This window comes from Vipera berus, assembly GCF_964194415.1.
Source record: "Vipera berus genome assembly, chromosome: 7".
NCBI classification, from domain to species: domain Eukaryota; kingdom Metazoa; phylum Chordata; class Lepidosauria; order Squamata; family Viperidae; genus Vipera; species Vipera berus.
In genome coordinates this window covers 61,323,790-61,348,827 of record NC_138209.1, presented here as the reverse complement: position 1 = coordinate 61,348,827, position 25,038 = coordinate 61,323,790, and the positions used below count along the sequence as shown (strand labels likewise).

General features: G+C 39.2%; 1 protein-coding gene across 2 annotated transcripts in view; it reads right to left on the bottom strand.

Annotated features, from left to right (window-relative positions):
• Window positions 1–6,775: 6,775 nt before the first annotated feature.
• The window catches only part of GUCY1A1 (guanylate cyclase 1 soluble subunit alpha 1), a 49,629-nt gene continuing 31,366 nt past the window's right edge, over window positions 6,776–25,038 (bottom strand). For both annotated transcript variants that reach the window (XM_081332783.1, XM_081332784.1), the window contains 7 exons: window positions 16,846–16,907; window positions 16,063–16,118; window positions 11,962–12,671; window positions 10,738–11,223; window positions 10,042–10,185; window positions 8,918–9,072; window positions 6,776–8,706 (listed from right to left, as the gene is read on the bottom strand). In XM_081332783.1, the coding sequence (XP_081188909.1) occupies window positions 8,505–8,706; window positions 8,918–9,072; window positions 10,042–10,185; window positions 10,738–11,223; window positions 11,962–12,671; window positions 16,063–16,118; window positions 16,846–16,907 (1,815 nt within the window). In that variant the 3' untranslated portion in view covers window positions 6,776–8,504. The remainder of the gene's footprint in view (window positions 8,707–8,917; window positions 9,073–10,041; window positions 10,186–10,737; window positions 11,224–11,961; window positions 12,672–16,062; window positions 16,119–16,845; window positions 16,908–25,038) is intronic.

The following is a 25,038-nucleotide window of genomic DNA, read 5'->3' as shown; positions in this document are numbered from 1 at the left end:
ATTAGGGAGAAATTTCCTGACAGAATAATTAATCAGTGGAACAACCAGCCTCCAGAAGCTGTGAATGCTCCAACACTGGAAATTTGTAAGAAGAGACTGGATATCCATTTGTCTGAAATGGTAGGGTTTCCTGCCTGAGCAGGGGGTTGGACTAGATGACCTCCAAGCTCCTTTCCATCATCATCATCATCATTATATGCTCATACAAAATCTCTGCACTCTCAAGACATCTGTGTGTGTGTGTGTGTGTGTGTGTGTGTGTCAGTCTCTCCATTCATCCACATAAATTGATTCCTGAGTCTACAGGAAATTCATTATAGAAAAAGAATATGGGGGGAGGAGTTCTTTTGATATCAATATTCCCATCCCTCAAAATGGCACTACTCCATTTTTTCCAGACATCTTCAATTGACTAGACTAAATCAACCTGAAACAATCAGACAATCTTGATTTTAATGCTATATACCAGGAGTCCCCAACCTATGGGCCGCAGCCTACTACTGGGTGGCAGCCTCTTGGCCAGTGGGCCATGAAAATGGCTGGCTGGTGTGTGCATATGTGCACATGCACTCCCCCCACTCGCACCTGTGGCTCCATTTGCATATGCATGCAGGCACAAATGGGGCTGCTAGCACCAGGCAAGTGTGTGCGGCCCGTTTGCACATGTGCGAATGGGGTCGCTAGTTGCCATGGGGAGGTGCATGGCCATTCGTGCATGCACATGGGACTAGGGCATGCCGTATGTGCAAACGTGGCCGCTAGTGCCACACCAGTGCACGTGGCCCCATTTGCGTGTGCCCGTGTGCACACACCAATTTGGAAGTTGCTCTCTTCCCTCTGGGCTGCAAGCCCAGAATGGTTGGAGACATCTCCTATATACAATGTATTGTAATTCCACATTGAGCCATGGTGGCGGATGGGTTAGAATGCAGTATTGCAGGCTAACTCTGCTCACTGCCAGGAGTTTGATTCTGAATGGCTCAAGGTTGTCTCAGACTTCCAATCTTCCAAGGTCTGTAAAATGAAGACCCAGATTGTTGGGGCCAAAATGCTGGCTCTGTAAATCGCTTAGAGAGGGGTGTAAAGCTTTCCAAAATACAGTATCTGGTTGGTCATCCAGTGTTTTCAAATGATAAATTTGAATTTGATTTCTTCTACATAGAAATCATTATCTGTATTGTCAAGATTATATATCTATTTAGGACTTTCCTTGCACCCCTTATCTAGTGCATTTGTAGTGCAATAAAATTGAATACTTTTCACCTTTTGCCAGCCTTTTCATTAAAAGACAATTTTGAAGACTGGTTTATTATTATTATTATTATTATTATTATTATTATTATTATTATTATTATTATTATTATTATTATTATTATTTGGATTTATATACCGCCCCTCTCCCGAAGGACTCGGGGCGGTGTACAGGGCAATTAAAACACTATATACAACACATAATATACAAAAATTAAAATAAATTAAACCAAGTGGCTGATTACTTTATTACTTTCTTATTTCAAGTATGCAGTCTGTCATCAAGCTACACACTTTGTAAATTGATTTAATGTGACATAAACTTTATTTAACATTCAGCTTTCCCCAAATGGAATTATTTCTTCTGTCCTTTTATGGGGCAATTCCTGCTATTAACACAACATATTAAAAATTGAGTAGTACCACAGACAAAGCCAGTATTCTCTGATATGTTGTTTCTGAGCTAGTTGGTGAAACTGCTTGATTGATCCAATGGTGTATTTTTTTCTTTCCTACCTTTCAACCAGAGTTTCCAGAGTTTTCCAACTATGTGCGTTATTCCCAGAGCCAGATATTCCTAATTCAGAACCAGTTGTTTAAGAATTACTTCAGCAAAGAGACTATGAAGACTATATAAAATAATGAAAGGGTTAATTGGACCATGTTCATGTATATTAAAATATGAAGTTTGAGTAGATATAAAAGAAAAGGAAAGCTTGTCTTTGCTTGCTGGCATAAGCAGAACAGCTACTCTGCTGTTGGCTCTGAAAACCTCCAAAACCCAGGGGACATATATTGTTAGAGGAGTGTTTATTTTATTCCAAATTCCTGAACAGTTTATTATTTCTTTGACTGTATGTCTAACCTCATGTTCCAACATAACTGCATATTTAACATTCAGATCTACCCTTTGTACTTGGGAGAGAAACATCTTGAATTGTTGTATTTGGGTACTATGGAGCATTCATAGCAAATGGGTTATACGTTTGTATATGCCTCAACAAATATATAAGTGGAATTTTGTGGCACTGAAAGACAGAGCAAAGGAAATTTTGAATATGACTGAAACACTGCATATAGGAAGGCAGTAACGTTTTTTTCTTTTTCCAGTTCTTCTGTATAGTAATAGTGCAGATCATAATTTTTGATGAAAACTGGAAAGATTGTATCTATTGCAGGAAGTTTACATAGCTGATAATAGTGAATAGCCAAGATTTATCAAACAAGATAGATATTGGCATCTTCTAATGCTACCCAATATACTCTTTTCTTCTTTAGGTAAGGGTAAATGTTCCCCCGCACATGCATGCTAGTCGTTTCCAACTCTAGGGGCTGGTGCTCATCTCTGTTTCCTAACCCACTGAGCCACCGCATTGACACTGAGCTTGTCAATCAGAAGGTCGGCAGTTTGGCGGGTCGAATCCTGAGTGCCGCATAGCAGAGTGAGCGCCTGTTACTCATCCCAGCCTCTGCCAACCTAGCAGTTCGAAAGCACGTAAAAATTGCAAGTAGAAAAATAGGGACCACTACAGTGGGAAGGTAACAGCGTTCCGTGCGCCTTTGGCATCTAGTCATGCCGGCCACATGACCACAGAGACGTCCTCGGACAAGCGTTGGCTCTTCGGCTTTGAAACGGAGATGAGCACCAGCCCCTAGAGTTGGAAACGACTAGCACGCATGTGCGGGGGAACCTTTACCTTTTCTTCTTTAGAACCTTCCAATCTTAGAATCACTTCATTATAATGAGACCATTTAACCTAATACTCTGATCATTGTTAGGATCCATAATAAATCATCCAAAGCAAATGTCTACTCTTGCTTAAAGAAACCCACCACTTCCTATTGAAGTGATCTCACTTTAACTTTACACCAGAATATGCCTTCAGGTACCTTAAAACCATTAATTTTTGTCCTGCAATCTGGGATTCCTTCTTCCCTTCCTCCAGTTTCAGCCTTTGTTTACATCTGTTTAAAAAAAGCTTACTACATATTAACGTGAGTGTGATTATAACTCTTTATATAGAATTCTAAATCATAGGTGGAATCCACATGTGAAGCAGGCTTATATCTAAAATGTGCCTTTCCAGCAAGTGAATAGTAAGTCTAGAAGTCACCCTGAGATTTTCTAAAGGACTATTTAATCAAGGGACCCTGAAATTCAAAGATTTTTACAACTGGGCTATTGGTGTTGCTTTATAATGTTATTGATTTGTTCCAATTATACACTAGAGCCTGAAACCCTATTTTAAAAGTATCCCAATTTATATATCATGTCAGAAGACAAAATAACGCTAAAGATGTCGTCCTTTAGCTGAAATGCTGGAGCTACTGTTTATGGGGAGGGAAAGGAAAAGTAGAAATGCAAAATATTTCAGTGATCTGAGTTCTGCCTTTTTCTTTTTTGGTAGTTTCCCAACCTACATGGGATGCCTAACACAGAATGGGCCAGGAACCTCTAGTATACCTCCCAGTTCAAGACAGGAGTCTCACACCATCCGAATCAAATGATTATTCAGTCTATTTTTGAAAACCTCCAGTGATGGACCATCTACAACTCCAGGGGGCAACCTATTCCACTGTTTTGTCAGAAAATTTCTCCTTGCTTCTAGGTTGGATCTCTTTAACAAGCTTCCCCCATTACTTCTTGTCCTGCCCTCTGTGCTTTGGAGAATAAGTCAATCTCCTCTTCACTGTGACAGCCCCTCAAATACCGGAATACAGCTATCGTGTCATCCCTAATCCTTCTCATTGTTAGACTAGTCATATCTAGCTCTTACAACTGTTCACCAGATGATTTAGCCTTCAGACCTCTTCCCTGCACACTTTCATGTATACCATTTCCCCCTGAAAATCAGACCTTGGGGTGGTAGTTTTTTGTTTGTTTGCCTCCAAAAGAGGCACCAGGAGGGGTGTCTTTTCCATGGTCTTACCTTGCGGCAGAAGCACCAACAGTCTGGCCCAGCCGGCCAACTTCTTCTGTGGCCTCTCAGTGCAACTCGCGTGCATCAACCCCGGCCTCTATTTTGCCATCAGAGGCCTTCAGGAAGTGCCTCTGCAGCCGAGAATGGAGCTCCGGATTGACAAGTGCAACGCCCCCCAGCCTGCATTTTGCTGTCAGAGGTATTCCAGAAAGGCTCTGCAGCTGAGAACTGAGCTACAGATTCAATCAAATACAGGAAAGGGAAGAAAGGAATGAAACAATACAAATATAACGGGATACAAATACAAATGGAAAAATTCATGTCCCATTAGTCACAAATTTATGAAATGCATTATACAATATGATCTAAAATAGTATCCACCTCTCCACATCATTAAAAATACTATTCTTTTTTACCATGTGCTATCATTGATTTCTCATTTCAGTGCCTCTGAAAATCATCTATACATGAAAGACCAGAATGTTGCAATGAAAAAGTTACTTGTGTTTCTCTTCCCATAATAGGTATGTTGCATAGCCTGAAGTCTGTGGTATCATCAGAAGGCCTATGTGGCCTCCAGAGTCACATTGTTTCCAAACTTGTTTCCAAAAATTGTTTCCAAACTTAATAGTACAGGTGAAACTCGAAAAATTAGAATATCATGCAAAAGTTCATTTATTTCAGTAATGCAACTTAAAAGGGGAAACTAATATATGAGATAGACTCATTACAGGCAAAGCAAGATAGTTCAAGCCGTGATTTGTCATAATTGTGATGATTATGGTGTACAGCTCATGAAAACCCCAAATCCACAATCTCAGAAAATTAGTATATTACATGCAATCAATAAAACAAGGAGTGTACATAGAACAATATCGGACCTCTGAAAAGTATAAGCATGCATATGTACTCAGTACTTGGTTTGGGCCCCTTTTGCAGCAATTACTGCCTCAATGCAGCGTGGCATGGAAGCTATCAGCCTGTGGCACTGCTGAGGTGTTATGGAAGACCAGGAGGCTTCAATAGCGGCCTTCAGCTCTTCTGCATTGTTTGGTCTCATGTCTCTCATCTTTCTCTTGGCAATGCCCCATAGATTCTCTATGGGGTTCAGGTCAGGCGAGTTTGCTGGCCAATCAAGCACAGTAATACCATGGTCATTGAACCAGGTTTTAGTGCTTTTGGCACTGTGGGCAGGTGCCAAGTCCTGCTGGAAAATGAAGTTAGCATCCCCATAAAGCTCGTCTGTGGAAGGAAGCATGAAGTGCTCCAAAATCTCCTGGTAGACGGCTGCGTTGACAACTGTCAGGTCAGCAGTCTTCCCCATGATTGTGATTCCTACTGAACCAGACTGAGAGACCATTTAAAGGCTCAGGAACCCTTTGCAGGTGTTATGGCTTAATTAGCTGATTAGAGTGGGACACTTTGAGCCTAGAATATTGCACCTTTTCATAATATTCTAATTTTCTGAGATTGTGGATTTGGGGTTTTCATGAGCTGTAAGCCATAATCATCACAATTATGACAAATCATGGCTTGAACTATCTTGCTTTGCATGTAATGAGTCTATCTCATATATTAGTTTCCCCTTTTAAGTTGCATTACTGAAATAAATGAACTTTTGCACGATATTCTAATTTTTCGACTTTCACCTGTATTACATTTCATTTTAATATAAATTGTAAATGAAATGAAATTGGTCTTCAATTTCCCTACCCCATTTCTTTTCAGATTATGGTGCTAGCATAGCTCTCAAAGTACAAATAGTCGTTATGCATCTCCAAGGTATGACATGGAACAACAATGAGCCCTAATTAATAAGCATACTGGCACTAGTGAGTTGAAGTAAGCATGTCTAGTTATTCAGCAATATTAGGAACTATAAGAGTAATGTTAAGTTCTCTTTGTTAAAAAAAGAATTGTAGAGGATCTGCTCAGGGCTGAAAAACATAAGGACTGAATTAAATTAAATGTTTCCCTATGACATGGGTCGGCAATCCGCGGCTCTGAAGCCACATGCAGCTTTCAGCCTTCTCCTGCGGCTCCCAGCCATTTGCAGAGACAGAGAGAGGAATTTGCGCTTCCCTCTCTCTCTGTGGTGTGTGTGTGTGTGTTTGTGTGTAACTCATACTGTTCTCTGAGAAGCTGACAAACTTATTGGGTGGGGCTCCTGCCTTTTCTGCATCTCCACAAGAAGCAGGAAACAGCAAAAATTAGGGCAGGAGAGCCAGCCCAATAAGAATGTGTCAGCTTGTCCAGAACAGCATGAAGCCAGCTTGCCAGGTGAGCAGAACAGAGAGGGGGAGGAGAGAGGGAGAGAAAAAGGGACACACACACACACACACAGAGTGAGAAAGCGAGCTCATGCACAGCAGCCTCTATTTCTTTTTAATTAAACTCTTCAGTCACGTTCCCTCCCCTTGCGTGTGCGCACGGATGCAAGTTTTGCGGCTCCCAGTGTTTTTTTTTCCTCTGGGAAATGGGTCCATGTGGCTCTTTGAGTATTTAAGGTTGCCGACCCCTGCCCTATGATATTAATTTTATTATTAAGCACAACTGGCAAATAAAGTATACCAAGGCAAAACAATTTTTTGTGTTATCAAAGTTCTGTACATCCTTTCTGTGTAATTCCTTTTTATTGAGCTCAAACATTACCATAATGTATTCAAAGTCTCTATATACATATATTTGATTCATTTCATATTTTCCCATATCTTACTATGTTAATACTGTTAAGCAAGGATTATTTAATCTAAACAGTTAAAATTACTTAACTTGAGAAAACATTTGTTATTATACAGAACAGGGTATATACAGAATGTGCTTCCTATAAAATGTGTACTTCACAAACTTAAAATGCTGTTTAATACAGATTTTGAATACAGATTTTAGATTTGATTATACAATATATTACATATATTAATTTATATACAGTGATAGCAGTGAGTGGCATCTTGTGTATACTATTTCTAAAAATTGCCTACCCCATTCAAATAGGGAAATAATAATCCTATGTATGTTTACTCAAAAGTCCTACTGAATTCATTGGCATTTATCTAGATAGGTGCAAATAAAATTGTCATCTAAATTATTATTTCTTTAGTATTTCCATAATCTTTGATATTACCACCTGACCAAAGCATTCTGATTGTTGTTAAGGAGCAAATATTGCAATAGTAATTTTAATGGCCTTCACATAAACTGTATAAAACATATACTCTTTTCATGGAAAGATATAAATTGTAAATAATATTAACAGTTGTGCATTAAAAGACTAGGCATAGAATAAACCAGAGGCAATTCTGAATTCATGTAGTCCACAGGTGCAAATATTGTTTAACTGACTAGAAACAGGAAGCACAGTGTCATCAAAGTTAATTTATACATAACAAGAAAATTGCCAAGGAAGTCAACCATAAAAAGGACGTTCAGAAGAAGAAGAAGAAAAAAAAGCAAGCATTGGATTTCAACAGGCAGGTACAAAATCCAGATATTCTAGACTACAAATCACATAAACTATGACTTTTGGGGCTTTATGTTTTAGTCTAAACAGCTTGTTATCCTTAGCAGTAACTAGACCATAATGTATGGCTGCACTCTCCAATTCCTTATGAAATAATTTAGAAAAAAATCACTAAACAGCTGTGGCATTCATTTAGCTGGGCGTGTGTATATCACCTGTGTATGTAATATTTATTTAATTTTTATCCCACCTATTACTTTATAAATAACTCTATAGTGGCAAACATACATAATACTCCTTCCTCCTATTTTCCCCACAACCATCCCATGAGCGAGTTAGGCTGAGAGACAGTGACTGGCCCAAGGTCACCCAGTTGGCTTTCAAGCCTAAGGTGAACAGTGCCTCCTATCTTCTAGGCCAGCAACTTAACCACCACACCTAATTGCTCTCTTAAAAAAAGAAAAAGTTATAGTACATGCTCTGATGCTCACACAACCCCAGATGGAGTTGTAGAATGCTGAGAATCTTGTGAAAGCTGATTCTAAAAACTGGGAAATTTGGAGAGGTGCAAGCACGTTATCAAAAAAACTGGCTTCAATGTTCATTGCTGGAGGGACGGAATTCTTCATAGGCAGATTATCTCTGTCTTGTTACTGCTTCAACTATTCTTTTTATACTGAATATATTATCACAATAAAAATTCCACACAGTATTCAATATCCTTTTTATCTAAAATTTAATACTGGCTTTCAAGTGATTAATAAGCTAAACTGCTATTATGTTTCTTTAACAAAAGGAAATCAAAACTCAGAAATATTATAAACACACACACGTACACATACATACACACTGTTTTGTCTCCAAAATACAATTTAATCCACTCCTGTTGATATCCCCAAGAAATTTGTCTTGTCTTCTTCAGCATCTTTCTTCTGAAACCAGGCTTTTGTACTTTTCCCCTGAAGATAAGCATCAAGAAAGTAACAGATTCCAGGTATATCACTTGGAAAGTTGGGAGGAAGTTCTTGTCTTGAGCGAGGAGTAAACACAAAGCCAGGGTGATCCTTTATCAACCTGCAATGAGAATGAAAAGTATTATTGCATATTTCAGATATAACCTGAACCTCCCATCAGCATAGTTAGGAGACTGGAAGAGTTATCATCACTCCACACAAGGTAACATAGTAAGAATTCAAAAAAATGCCACTGGAAGGTTTCAGATCATTGTTACAGGGGTAAGGAACAAGCAGCAAAAGTGAGTACTGGACATGGTAAGATACTATACCTGTAGGTAGTGGGGCTGACATTTATTTTCCTAGGGATACTGCAAGACTCAAACTTGTTGGCAAGTGTTACATTGTTTCCAAATAGACAGTAACGTGGCATTTTCACACCAACAACACCAGCAAAAACAGAGCCAGAATGTAGTCCTATACGCATCTTTTATAAGACAGAAAGAAGAAAGAAATGTTAAAAATCATTACCACATTTAGCAAAAATGATAACATTATTGAGTTCTACATATTTCTATATGTCAGGATGAATTGTGAGGTCAGTTTGGAAGCTGTATTCAGTTAGGTTCCAATGCTTAAAGTTTAGAGGCTTCTAATGAATATGAAACACTGAGATAATTCAAATCTATTGTATATAGAAAGATTCAACCACAGCCTATAATGAAAAAACATCAAAATCCTTAAAGTCTCAAACATGTATGTTATCACTGTTGCATGTGATAATATAATAATATAGTAAGCATTATATACAAAACAGTCTAACAGCAAGCACCATATGTCAAACCCAATTTTGCAAAAAAAAGTTTTCCTGCTTCTCATAGTCATCTTCTACTCAAACATGCCCAATTTTACAAGCTTGGGAGATTTTTAAAAAGCAGGACAGCAAATTATCTGATGTCATTCATCTGTCCTGCTATTGAACTGTGAAAACCTCAAGTTAATATGAAATACAACTCATAACAAATAGACTAATGCATCATTAATATGAAATATTACTTGCATATTAAATTAAAACGTGTATGAAAAAAGCATACACAGTAATATTACATGGGACAGTAATAACAGTAATAACAGAAGAGGAGATTTCCTGAAAGCAGATAATCCATTGCAATAACATGAACCATTCCTTCCATTGACAAAAAAGTGGCTAAATATCATAACATTAACATACATGAGTGGAAAAAAGGATGGGAAGTTTGAACTCTGGATTTGTTATACATAAACTAGGGTGATAATTTTATTTGTATTAATGGAACTGTTTTAATATCAAACTAAAATCTTGTCAAGAATTATGTATAGAAGTACAACTGTGAGTCTTCAAGTGCAAGTATCACTTTGGGAAAAGCCTGAAACTACAGAGAAAATAACTGAAGTCATGTTCAAATAGCTTGCTAACCTTGATGGATTCTCCATGTGGTGACATTACTTCATTGGACAGAACCATCATTTTAAGTGCCATTAGTGCAATCTGAATCGCATGGGTCTCATTTTCTTTATGTAAGCCTCCGGCTACACAATATGCATCCCCAATAGTTTCTACCTAAACATTAAAATGAACAATTTATAAAATGAGAAAATTAAAAAAGGAAATTCAAAACAGAGTTTGAAATGCTTTTGTCAACCATATTTTTTTCCTAAACCACCCACTATTCCATTCTTTTAGTCAAAGTAAATAGTTCTGTTATGCAATCTATCAACTGCTAAAAATTTTGCATAGCAAAGTCTGATTCATTTTTGGTAATTCTTCTTTATAATAACAATGTTCTATCAAAGTATTTATCCTGAATTCTACTTCGAGGCACTATCAGCAATACTAAAGCACTTTCTCATAAATAGTGTTATTGAGATCAATATATTAATTTCAAGGTAAATGTAGTAGAGATTGCAGTCTAACGCATATAATTTCCCATTTTACAGCTAAAGAATCAATTTCTAAGTTACATTATGCTTCCTAATTGATTATACCTACAGTGTAGCTGCAAATAAGCATGCTCCATTATATATGTTTTAAACCTGTTATAATTTTGAATCAAAAGTTCTTCAAATCCCATTCACTTTTGCAATCATTTCTCTTGGAAAAACTATTCTTTACCTTGTAGATATCTAGTTCTCCACACTGATAATCAAAGCGAGTGTAGAGCTCATTAAGCATGGTGATAACCTGCATGGGTGAACACTGAGAACAGATTGCAGTGAATCCTACGATGTCAGAAAAAAGCATTGTGACATTATTAAATTTCTTGGCCTGTACAACTTGTCCTTGCCATAGCTGCTGAGCAACCTCCTCAGGGAAAATAGAGCACAAAAGATCAACTGTCTTTTTTTTCTCTTCTTCAAGAGCTTGATGAGCTTGTTCAAGAGTTACTTTAAGCTTCCCTAATCTTTTCTTCAATCCATCTTGAGCTCTGGCTTGTTCACCTATTAAAACAACATCCCTAAGTGCATTATGAATTGGAATATCTGAAAGATATAAGCCACGTCCTGTGAAATCTTCCAGTCTATCCACACAAGGAGATCCCAAGAACAAAATGGCATTAGATTCAATAATGTAAATCATTTGTCCTTTAAGATCCATAACCTAAGCCAAGAGAGAAAAAGGAAGCAATGAGAGAATTCTGAAGCTACTTAACATATACAAAGATAACAAAAAATCAACTTATTTACTCTGTGGTATCTATCCACATTCCAGGCAAACTGATCTGGATTACTTTTCCTCCATAAACAGTTTTGTATTTAATAGAGTTTTACTTTCTGATGCCTATATTCTATGTTTTTTATCTTCTGATAGCTAGTTTATCTTCTGATAAAGTTAGTTATAAATGTGTTTTCAAAGTATCTCTAGATTCTTGCAATTTTCATCAAGATGAACATCATCTATTAATCTGAAGAAATAACCAATGCTTTTCAAAAATGCATGCAAGAACATCTCCCACTTTTGGAAAATCTACTGTAATGAATGAAAATGAATATGCATAGAGGAAAGATACGGATTCAAATATTTAACATGTTTCTCTCCTCCATAAATTCACAGTGAAGAGAATTAAGTGAAAATTTAAAAAGGTGGGGTAGATTATTTACACAAATCAACTGATAGGCTCAATTCATTCATTACGATAAACCATAATCTGATTTTTTTTAATGAACCATGCCACTGTAGGCTATGAACAATGGTTGGTGGCTTATTTATCTGAACAAAGATAATTAAGCAAACTGTAGCTCACCATAATATATACAATTTCAATCATAGTCTCATAACTTAGTTAAAGAAAAATAGATATAATGAAGAAATGAAGAAAAAGATACATCCAATTCTTACCCCAGTTGACTTTTTAAGAACTTTGTCTCCTCGTCTCACTCTTATATTAAACTGCATGTTCAGCATTGTCATGATTCCACTAAATGTGCAATTTATTTTAGGAGCTAAAATTTCAAACCACTCATCAAACTGTGACTTTGCTTGAAATTCTCTTTTGTTTAATAGTCTCCTGATGCCATTGCCAACTTGCAATATAACCATGGCCTTGTCAAACATGCAATGGAAAGGAAAGGTTTTACAAAACATAGAAGTAGGAATGACAAGAGAAGATTGGGGTTTACAGGGTGATAATGATGGCTTTGTGCTTTTGACGTGCACAGAATATAATAAATAAGGTTGATCAATAAACTCGGAACTGTCTTTGCAAAAACTAGGTGGCATTACCATTACTTCCACCTCCATGTCATACAAAATGAGAGCTGCTGCCTTAATAATGCCAGACAGGATGAGTGTGGTTGGTTTTTGGGGGGAAAAATAATATACATTTAAAAAATTGGGATCTCTTTCCAAGCACAAAATTGAGACTTCTTCAACTCTGCCCATTTTTCCAGCTTCATGGCAATGAGAGCTCTGCTTCAGAAGAGTACTGAAACTGTTCAAAAAGTCTTTCAGACTTCCCCCAACAACTCCAAGGATGTGTTCATCTTCTTCATAACATATTTTGAACAGCTCTTCACCAAGTGATTCTCTTATAACAGTGACTGGAATTCCTGCCAACATAAAACATTTTGATTACCAGTATTGTTCTAAATACAGTCTTTAAATTCCCCTATTCAATGTGTGTTTGATTTTCAATGTACATTCTTTCATTTCTTTATTTAACCGTGTTTTCTATTACTGAACACTTCAGATAAATAACTATTTTACTTCATCTCTAAGTTTTTCTCTTCTGACACCTTGTATGATTGAAGCAAAGTATTATTTTTCTTCTTCTAGCTTTTTTTTGTAAAAATCTGGTGAGCATTTATTATTGGCTGTTGCAGAAGAAACTTTGGGATGTAATTGCTCTACTAAAAATTACTATTGGTACAAGTGGCAAATGTAAAATGGCTCACAGATGGATCTTTAACCCTTTTCTAAATTTAATCTGTTTATAGCCATTTGGCCTTCTGAAATGAGGACAGAGATGGAAATGACAAATAACTGAAATGAAAAATCTAAGGATAAGAAAAAAATAAACTGCTGCTTTTCTTCTACTAATCAAGGGAACAGATTCTACAGATTTGGAGTTTTGTGTTTGCAGCTTAACATTCAATTTGAATTTGAGATTATCTGAGATAACATTTAATTTGATGTTTTCCACAGAGAGACAACATCAGAGGAGAACTGCATTCTAATCTTTTATTCAGGGAACTATTTGTGTGCGCATATGTGTGAATAACAAAAAAAGAAGAGGACATTTGGGGGAATGAGCTAAGGTTTATAATTTTTTCCTGTTAGGGAACCAAAATGAGGTCCTATTGGTATGGCAGAAGAGAGGGCAAAACAACAGATGTTTTTTCTTTCCTATTTTTCCTTTCCCCCCCCCCCTCAAATTGTTTTCCTCATACTAGTAATAAAGAGAGTTAAATAAATCACCTCAACTTTAGTTGTGGAATAGTTGTTTCCCATTTTGTTTTGAAGCCATGAGTGGACAGTCAGAACTCACTGTTTTTATCAGTCTGATAAAAGCAAAGTTGCTATGTTTGATGGCAAACTCCATCCCTTTGGGTATGGATGCAACATCATAATGCACATTAAAAAGCGGCAAGGGTTTGCTGCAATACCACAATGGTGCTATCAAATCCTCTTCCCCATCACAATCACCCCAAGGCCTGGGATGCCCTGCTATAATCTTTTCCATATTTCAAATATTTTCTTTTTATAACATTTTATAACATTTCCTTGGAACTTGTTGGGGTCCAAGAATCAGGCTATCCATGCAGGTTGGAACATAAATGATTTATTGAAACCTATACACAAGAATATGGTCAACTAACAATCAGCAATAAATTGGCACTGGGTTACAGAATTCAAGGGAGGATTAGACTTGTACAGGTAGTCCTTGACGTACAATTATAATCAAGCCCAAAGTTTCTGTTGCTAAGCGAGACAGTTATTAAGTGAGTTCTGCCCCATTTTACAAGGCACAGTTGTTAAGTGGGTGACTGCAGCTGTTAAGATAGTAACATGATTGTTAAGTGAATCTGGCTTCCCCATTGACTTTGCTTGTAAGAAGGTCACAAAAGGTGATCACATGACCCCGGGACACTGCAACCATCATAAATCTGATTTTTTAAGATCTGATTTTTTATCACATGACCATGGAGATGCCGTAATGGTTGTAAGTGTGAAAAAATGGCCTTAAGTCACTTTTTTCAGTGGTGTTCTGACTTTGAACGGTCACTAAATGAACTGTTGTAAGCCGAGGACTACCTGTATCTCTTGTGGTAACGCAAGAACTCTAAACTGATATACATTTTACTCTGCCCATCCTTCCTGCTTTTTCTGTTCTTCTCCTTAAAAACTCCTGGAAAAAAGTTTGTGAGATTAAATAGTTTTGATTATAGATGTTTCTTTCTCCACAGTGAGAGAATTAGTTTTAAAGGGAATGTCCTTGTGATTGTAGCCTAAGCAATTTATTATTTATATTGTTCTATGTTGCCATGTGATTTCATGGAAGGCAACATCCTTTTAAATAACTAATAGACAACAACAACTGCAGGCAACTCCACTTAAGGAGTAATTTTTTAAACAGGTGTTCTTATTTGTAATGAACAAATTGTATGTATGTATGTATGTATGTATGTAAAATAAAAAAAGCTCAGACAAGCACTCCTTTGGATCTTCTAATCACTACATACTTCTTTTGTTAGACAATCAGATTATTTCCTGAAGTATATGCATCCTTGATACATTGCGTTTTATACTCTCCATGAACTTTATCTACTGACCAACAAGATATCCACGGAATAATGAAAATATATCAAAAGAGGCAATAAACAGAGGAGAAACAATTGTGGTAGGGGAGAAAATAGAATCATTTTTTAATGATCCAATATTGGTGTTTAACAAGGGGGGAAAGGCATTTCTCTGTTTCCCATGATAAAATTCTATCCAACATATATCAGGAAACCTTTTAGCATAAAAAATGGAGTGTAAATGTCTTAAACACGTATATACATACATTCATACCATACCATACCATACCTATACATGGTTTTATTTTTATTTATTTTATTAGATTTATATACCGCCCTTTCCCGAAGGACTCAGGGTGGTTTACAGGGCATTTTAAAATCACACCAATACAAAATACAAAGTTAAAAGACAAATAAAAGATTAAATTATCCCTGAAAATAAAACCCCAGTTAAAATTCTCAGCCTGGGCCAGAGAGCTCAAAGAGCCAAGTCTTCAGGTCTCGGCGGAATGAACGTAGGTCAGGGGCAGTCCTGAGCTCCACGGGCAGCTGGTTCCAGAGGGCAGGCGCACCCACAGAAAAGGCCCTCCTCCCCCTGGGTGTTATCTGCCGGCAATCTTTTACCGGTGGCACCCTGAGAAGACCCTCCCTCTGCGAGCGCACTGGACAAAGGGAACTTGATGCTGGCAGCAGGTGTTCCCTCAAATATCCCGGACCCAAGCCATTTAGGGCTTTATAGGTCATCACCAGCACCTTGAATCTCACCCGGAGGGCAACCGGAAGCCAATGCAGCTCACGGAGTAGAGGTGTTACATGGGAGTATCGGGAAACCCCCATCACAACTCGCGCGGCCGCATTCTGCACCAGTTGAAGCCTCCGAGTGGTCCTCAAGGGCAGCCCCATGTAGAGAGCGTTGCAGTAGTCTAAACGGGAGGTCACGAGCGCATGAGTGACTGTGCGTAGGGCATCTCAGTCCAGCATTATCAACAATTGTATGCCTTGCTATCGGAATATAAAGGACATAAACTCAGCTGTTATTATTGTTGATTATATGCCTGTTCAGTTGCATGCCTTCCTTTTGATAGGAAGACATTAAAGAAGACTCTATGTCATTAGTATTCTTGGTACAACTCAGGTTATTGGGGATACTAAATAAACTGATTGTAGTGTTAACACTTGCTATTCATAAATATATAATTACCAGCCAAATTTGCATGATCAGTGAGTAGCTTCTCAAAATCTTTTTCCCCACACTGTCTGTAAAGGAAGAAAAACACAATTTTAAAACTGCAATTGTCTAGTAAAGATGAAATAAAACATAAATATACATAATTAATAAAACAATAAGTAATATATCAGAGTTTAAAGTATAATGCTTATTCTTAGTTTATTCCCCCATTTTTCACAAATTAAATGACATATATATATATATATATCCATATTCACCCATGCAATTCTGATCAAATCTATACTTGAAAACTGATAGAACATGCAGCCAAATCAGTGAAATATTTCAGTACACTAAAAAGGGGGTACAAATCAAGATTCAGTCTCTTACCCTGTTTTGACAAAAAATACCAAATTTTGCTATTAAATTATATCTCAAATTCTTTGCTATTTAGTACAGAAGACACTGTTTTATAGTTCAGCAGACCTGAGCTGCAAAAATCTGGATGATCACAAGATGGCAACAAAGTCCACATATTATATACATTTTTATTGCCATCTTGTGGTCTTCTCCATACTTGTTAAAGCCTTTGTTTAATAATATGCATCACTCTGCCAACAGCGTATTAAGCGTTACAATTCAAAATACCGAGAGAAGAAATTATACTATAAAGCTGCAATTCAACTTATACTTTGTAAGTATTAAAACCTAGTCATTACATAATAGGAAATTGAGATTAATGAGGCAGCAATAACTGCTAGATAAATCTATCCCTCTTTTTGAATTTAAATGCTGCAACTACAGATAATAACTTACCTGATTTCTTTTATGTTATTATTGGCTAGGCTTCTTTGAAATGCAAGACACAACTTTTCATACTGAAATGAGAAAGGTCATATTAAATCAGATGATATTTCAATATGTTATACTAGTGTCAGAGGCAACCTGGTCTTTTAAGCAAAGGAGAGAAAAGGCACAAATTGTCAGGACCCACCTCAATCCACATCTTAGGAAATAAGAACTCTTGGATGCAAGTTTAGTCCAAAAGGAAAATGTTTACTAGGATGGAATCGATTGTGGGAATACAAGACGGAATCTGAGAAAAGTTACATTTCAATCCTATATAAACCATTCCCATTCCAGCCCCTCCCCTCATCCATTTGGTCAGGCTGTCGTCAGTTGCTAGGTGTCAGGTCCTTCCATGGGAAAGGGAAACTCTCCTTGGTTTTATGGTTATTGCTTTCCTTTTCAGTTTTAAATGAAGATACAATCCAGACCTGTCTGTCCCCCCTCCCTTCCCCAGTAAAACATCCCCTGTTGTTTGAAAATCGCTTTAGTAACCATCCTCTCCCCCCCCTCGGAGAGATGGCAGAATCCCCAGAAATAGCACGTTGTTCTACCTATACAATTATGAAATGTGATATAAATGGATTCTGACATTCGGCTCTCCTTTCAGAAAAAAGATGAGTCCATCTGTGGGGAAAGAAAACATATAAATATTAGCCTGGTTTGTTTGGATATTCTGTATGAAACCTCTTAAGCAGCTTAGGTGCTTTAACATGGAGTTTGTTAACCCACTCATTTTCTGAGGAGGGGAGGTGTTTCCATGCCACTAAATATTGTATCGTTCCATGGTGTTTTCTGGAATCTAAGATTTCTTTCACTTCAAAATGTTGTTCTCCTTCCACCATGATGGGGGGTGGTGGTGGTGGGATTTTTTCTCGTAGTGGTGATTGTTGTTCTCTCTTTAATAGACTGCAGTGGAAGGTTGGGTGTATTCGTCTAAGATTTTTGGGTAGTTCTAATTCAACTGTTACTGGGTTTATGATTCTTTTAATTGGAAAAGGTCCAATATATTTTGGTCCTAGTTTTTTACAGGGTTGGAGTGATTTCAGGTATTTTGTGGATAAATATACCATCTCTCCTACCCTAAATGGTGTGGGATCGGTTTTTTTTTGTCTGCCTGTGTCTTGTATGCTTTTCTGGCATCTTCCAACGCTTTCCTAACGTGTTGGCCATGTATTTTGTAATTGAGCAATCCATTCCTTCAGATCAGGGATAACCGGTTCTTTTGGGGTTAGTTCTGGTATTGGGTTGAAACTCTGGCCTGTAGCTACTTGAAAAGGAGTGTAACCTGTGCTTGAGTGGACTGCATTATTATATGCTACTTCTGCAAAAGGCAGTAGGTCCGTCCAGTCGGACTGCTGAAAATTAATATAGCATCTCAGATATTGTTCAAGTATATTATTAAGTCTTTCAGAAGCTCCGTCTGTCTGAGGATGGTGACTAGATGACAGTCCTTGGGTGGTTCCTAAGAGGGATAAAAATTCTTTCCAAAATGCCGACGTAAATTGCACCCCTCTGTCAGATATGATGCGTTGTGGTACCCTGTGCAATCTGTAAATATGCTGTACAAAAAGTTTTGCTAATGCTTTTGCAGTCGGGATTTTTTGGCAAGGTATGAAATGTACTTGCTTAGAGAACAGATCTGTGACAGTCCAGACTACGGTGTTTCCATTACTTTCTGGCAGTTCTACGATAAAATCCATGGCTATTTCTTTCCATGGGGCTGAGGGGTTTGCCACCGGTTGTAACAGACCTGGCGGTTTCCATTGCAGTCTTTTGGCCATCGCGCAAATTTGACAGCTACCCACATAGCTTTCTATGTCCTTTTTCATAGATGGCCACCAAAATTGCCTTTTAGTTAAGTGTAAGGTTTTTACAAAGCCAAAGTGTCCTGCTGATTTTGTATCATGGCACAGTTGCATGAAATTGATTCTCTGTGTGGCAGGTATATATAGCTTCTCCCCCACCCACGGCAGTCCATCTTTAATTGTGCACACATGTTTATTTTTCTGGAACCATTCATCACTTTCCAAAGATTTCCTGAATTCTATTCCAGTTTGGCTATCTACCTTCGGCTTCATTTTTTCTTGTGCCCTGGTGGTGACTGGTGCTGCCAGTTGTTGTTCCGGTACAAGTGGTTTAAAGTCAGTAACTCTTGTGCTGTTATATTGGGGCATGCGGGATAATGCATCTGCCAGGAAGTTCTTTCCCCCCGGTAAGTGTTTGAGAGTGAAATTGAATCGGTGAAAATGTTGGGACCAGCGGGCTTGCTTAGGAGTGAGCTTCCTGGGCGTTTTTAGTGCTTCCAAATTTTTGTGGTCTGTCCAGACCTGGAAAGGTATTTTATTTCCTTCTAAAAATTGGCGCCATGTTAGTAATGCCCACCTCAACGAGAATGCCTCTTTTCCCCATATTGGCCAGCGTTGTTCTGTTTCTGTGAGTTTTCTGGATGTGTATGCGCATGGTTGCAATGTCCCCCCATCATTTTCTTGTAATAGTACGGCTCCTACCGCTACATCACTCGCATCTGCCTGTATTACAAAAGGTTTGTCGGGATCTGGGTGTTTTAGGACAGGTTCAGCAGAAAAAAGTCTCTTTAGCCTCTCAAATGCTGCTTGACATTCCATTGACCATTTCAGAGGCTGGCTGGGTTTCACGGGTGACCCCCCCTTCGTTTTCAACAAATTTGTGAGGGGCATGGCTATTTGGCCAAATGCGGGGATGAATTGGCGGTAGAAGTTTGCAAACCCCAGGAAACTTTGCAATTGCTTCCGTGTGCGGGGGGGTGCCCACTCTAGTACTGCCCTGACCTTCTCAGGGTCCATTTCGATGCCCTCTGGAGATATGCGATATCCCAGGTAGTCGATTTTTTCCTGATGGAATTCACACTTCGATAATTTAGCATATAAGTGGGCAGCTCGCAACTTCTTCAGGACTGCTCTGACTAGTTTGATATGTTCCTCTTTGGTTTCTGTGAAGATAATGATGTCATCGAGGTAAACCAGGACCCCCTTATATAGGTGCTCTCTCAGCACGTCATTAATTAATTGCATAAAGACTGCGGGGGCCCCTTGCAGTCCGAATGGCAATACTTTGAATTGATAGCACCCCATTGGGCAGTTGAATGCAGTCTTCCATTCGTCTCCTTCCTTAATCCTAATACGGTAGTATGCTTCCCTCAGGTCTAGTTTGGTAAAAATCTTTCCTTTCGATAGGTGGGATAACATATCCTTCATTAGGGGAAGGGGGTACAGATTACATTCACTAATTGTGTTCAAATTTCTATAGTCCACAACCAAACGAAAGGACCCATCCTTCTTCTCCCTGAACAGAACCGGGGCGGCCACTTTGGGTTTGGCAGGCTCAATAAATCCTCTTTCTAAGTTTTTCTTTATGAATCTCTCCATTTCTGCCATTTCCCTTGGGCTCATGGCATACATCCTGGGTTTTGGGAGTTTTGCCCCAGGTTTGAATTCTATGGTGCAGTCTGTGGGGCAGTGGGGGGGAAGCTCATCTGCTCTTTCCTCACTGAAAACCTCAGTCAGGTCCCTGTATTCCTCCGGTATCTCTGGTAATCCCTTCTCTTTCCCCACTGCTGCTGTCTCCTCCCTCTGGGTTGGGGGGGTGCTTTTGGAGTCTAAGTTCTTCTGCCCCCCCTTTGGGAAATTGAGTTCTGCTGTCCTCCAGTTTATCCCGGGGTTCCATTTCTTCAGCCATTCCAGTCCTAGGATCATTGGGCATTCCATGCCTGGGGCCACTATAAACGTTATGTCCTCCTCATGGGGCCCCAGTGATAGGTGGATTGGTAAAGTGGCTAGGGTGGCTGGTCCTCCCCCTGCTATTGTCCCATCTAATTGACTAAAAGAGATTGGTTGTTTTAGCCTCCTCACTGGGATGCTCAATCTCTCCACCAGCGTTGGGCTGATAAGGCAGCGGATGCACCCAGAGTCTATCAGAGCTTTTATTTTGGCTGCTTCAGGCATAGGGGAAGCTAATATAGTCACTGTCTTAAGTATGGGTGGAAGGGGTCCACTTACCAATGGTTCTCCCTCTGAGCTGTCTTCCGAGTTGTCCACCGTCCCTGCGGTGCAGGCCGGAGTCCAGTCCCAGTTCCTGGCAGGAATTGTGGACTCTACAGCCTCTGTCCCCTTCATGGAAGATTCTTTTGTGTTGCCTTGGGGCTTCCCCGGCTTCTTGGAGGATGATGCCTCTGGTTTTCGTGGGGGGGCTTTTGAACGACATTCTGCAGCATGGTGGCCCTCTCTCCCGCAGTTGAAGCAACTTGTTGATTTTTTGGCTGTGGCTGGTGGTTTTTCCCCCTCGCGTGTTTGCTCGGGTGGCAGGCGGCCCCATGGTTTTCCTCTGCGGTGTCTCTTCAGTAGGTCTATTTCCACTTCCTCCGCCAGGATGTACCAGTCGTCGAGGTGGGGTGGGTCTCCTCGAGGCAGGCAAGCATCATACAGGTCGTAGTTCAGACCGTCTTTGAAGTGGCTAAGGAGGATGTCTTCTGGCCAGTTCAGCTTGCTGGCAATGGCTCGGAATTCTTGGGTATAATCAGCCACTGCTCGCCTGCCCTGCCTCACCGTTTTGATTCTCTCCCGGGCCTTACGGTCAGCCAAAGGATCCTCGAACCGTCGACTCAAAGATGACATGAATCGGTTGAAGTCGTTGAGTTCTGGGGCGTTGGAGTCATGCAAGTTCACCACCCAGTCTGCAGCCGTCCCGTCCAGGGCAGATTGCACAATTCGGATGCGTGTTTTGTCACTGGGGATGTCCCGTCCGTACTATTCCATGTAGCTGAGGACTTGGGTTAGGAAAAATCCCAGTCGTGATGGCTCCCCCTTGAATTTGACTTCCAGGGGCGGGAGTCTTTGGCTGGAGCGTTGTCTGCGCCGTGGCCGGTATCGCTCCTCATCCTGGTCCCCATCTGTGGTTCTGGGGGGGGTGGGTACTGCTGAGGCAGCAATTCCTGTTCCATTGGATGGCCCCGGGGTTTCAGGTGTTGGATCCCCTCCGTTACCTTTCCAGTTGCGTCCCCAGGCGCTGCCTCGGTTGCGATTTTCAGCTCTCTCCTCCCTCAGTGAACTCAGGGTTGCTTTCATCAGATCAATGGCCTTTTCCAGGATCCGCTCCTCCTCGCTGGCGTGCAGGGAACTCTCCATCTCTTGCCTCCATTCCAGTTGGTAGTTACTACGCCTCAGGGTCGTTTCTCCCGAAGCCTTTTCCCACTCACTTTTCCTTCCAACGCCCATCGACCACCGGGGTTTTCGGTCGTACTGCTCCACCGCTTCTTCCCTGGGGGAATATGCTGCTTCAGCTTCCCATTGTCTCTGGGATTCCATTTGGGGGGAAGACTCCCCCTCCATGGGGCTTCCCTCCTCTCTTGCTTCGTCGCCAGACATTTTATTTGTTGCAAAGTCCCCCGGTAAGGTTTTCCCTTCCAGGTTGACTCTTAAAGCAGATTCCGTCTACTGTCAGGACCCACCTCAATCCACATCTTAGGAAATAAGAACTCTTGGATGCAAGTTTAGTCCAAAAGGAAAATGTTTACTAGGATGGAATCGATTGTGGGAATACAAGACGGAATCTGAGAAAAGTTACATTTCAATCCTATATAAACCATTCCCATTCCAGCCCCTCCCCTCATCCATTTGGTCAGGCTGTCGTCAGTTGCTAGGTGTCAGGTCCTTCCATGGGAAAGGGAAACTCTCCTTGGTTTTATGGTTATTGCTTTCCTTTTCAGTTGTAAATGAAGATACAATCCAGACCTGTCTGTCCCCCCTCCCTTCCCCAGTAAAACATCCCCTGTTGTTTGAAAATCGCTTTAGTAACCATCCTCTCCCCCCCCCTCAGAGAGATGGCAGAATCCCCAGAAATAGCACGTTGTTCTACCTATACAATTATGAAATGTGATATAAATGGATTCTGACATTCAAATGCCATTTAGCTCAAGTGCAAATCCATTCTATATATTTCATAGAAATATATATTTAAATAGCAAGGTCTCTTTCCAAGGATCTGCACATAATGTGTGACACTTTGTCAACCCCAGGTTAGACCAAGAGTAGTTTCTTTACTTTCTTCAAAGACAGGCACAGTGATATTTACGTAAGGCAGAGAGAATATTTACATAAGGAAACTTGAAATGATGATGCTGTAGTATAGTTTCTTCACTAAATGGCAACCAACCATCTGGCCAGCCAGCAGCAGGACTGAATCCAGGAACATCTCCCAGCTGTGAGCTCTTGTTTAAGATAGAATTCTTTCTATCTCATACAAAACAAAAATAAGTGGATTTTTGGATTGCCAAAATTCCTAACTAATGTATCTGCCTTGTCTGCGTAGTAGCAATCGTTTCCAAGATTCTTCATCATATCTGCATACAGATCATAAATTTACAATTTTATGATACACTGGAATAATATGCTCACCAGGAATAGCTGTCATTGCACCAACCATTTTTTTAAAAAAGTGAACAGTGCACTTGTATTTCACAATTATTCTCTATTACTCCTTAGCAATCCAACTCAGAGATTATGGCTTTAAGAGACTTCTGGTTAGCAAATTTCTAAGAAGAATGAAGGGGAGTTGTAAGGTATCTAAGCAATTATTTATTTATTTATTTTTTATTTTATTTAATTTGTATACCGCCCTTCTCCCAAAGGACTCAGGGCGGTGAACAGGGCAATACATATCAAAATACCATTTAAGCCAATTAAATTTAAATACCAATTAAGCCAAGCCTCTGCAGAATATACCAAGATAGTTATCCAGGCACCAACTATCCTCAATAGATGGTTGTCCAGATTCCTATTATTAACGGCCCATCAGAATGGCACACTTGATTAGATATTATGTTTAACATCTGTTACCATTTTCATTATTTATTGCACCAAAATTTTAGACATTTAAAGGAAGGAAAATAGGTATGAAGGAAGCTTATTTTGCCTGAAGAAAAAATGTAGTGTTGACTTTAATATTTTATATTTGAAATTACCATAGAAATAATATTTCTCATTAAAGCAAAATGTAGTAATTATATCTAAAACAAACAATGTATCAAGGACTTTCCATTTCCTCATTTGATTCTGCAATTTCTATTTTAGTCCTATATATCATATAAGCAATTCACTGACATATTGGAATACTTTGTCAGCCAATTTATATATAAAATTCTGCAGGTATAACAGAAAACATCTTCATATAGGATTCAATATCCCACCATCCCTATACATGCCAGATTCCTACGCTACTCTAACAAAGTATGTAGTATGAAAATATTGAAAAGGACTTTAGAAATGGCAGACTATGCATTTTACATATTTAAAGACACATATCTCATGTTCCAGACAATGAGATTCACAAACACCTCTGCTTTAAAGATTCATAAGAACTGGAACAGGAAATTAGACTCAATCCAGAGGTTTTAGATAATAAGTCCCTTATTTTTTGCCATTGACTTTCCTGACTGAAATTTATGGCACTTAAATACAAAATGCTCATGGTGCAATAGGTAACTTGATTAATCTAGACCAGAGGTAGGCAACCTTGGCTCTTTTATGACTCATGGACTTCAACTCCCAGAATTCCTGAGCTGAGTTGAAGTCCATGAGTCATAAAAGAGCCGAGGTTGCCTACCCCTGATCTAGACCATGGGTGTCAAACTGCCAGCCCACAGGCAAAACCGTGCCCACCCCATTGCCGGCAATGGCAAAAAAATTGCAATACATCGTGACACGTCACGTGACATGGCGGGTTTGACACCCCTGATCTAGACTGAAGCAAAACACTATTAGACAGATGGAATAAGAAAACTATTTTTTCCTCTAAGATGTACCCTGAGACATTTTTTTCTCATCAATGTATGTAATATTTATGTAATATGGATATTCTTCACTGATCAGAAAGATTTTTTTCAAAATACTGTCAAAAATAGATTCAAAAGGAAAGTTCAGCTGGGAAAAAGAAATAAAATGTGTTTTGCTAAAGCAAAAATCCAACCTCATTAGCATATATTGATGCCTCCATCATTTCTGAAGGCAAAGTCATAACTCTAGGAACCAATTTCTATTGCTGTAAAAAACAAATGTATTAAAAAGGTCCATTTAAATTTTGCTGTAATGCTCCTGCCAGAACTAATTCAGTACCCTGAGTTTTGCTAGG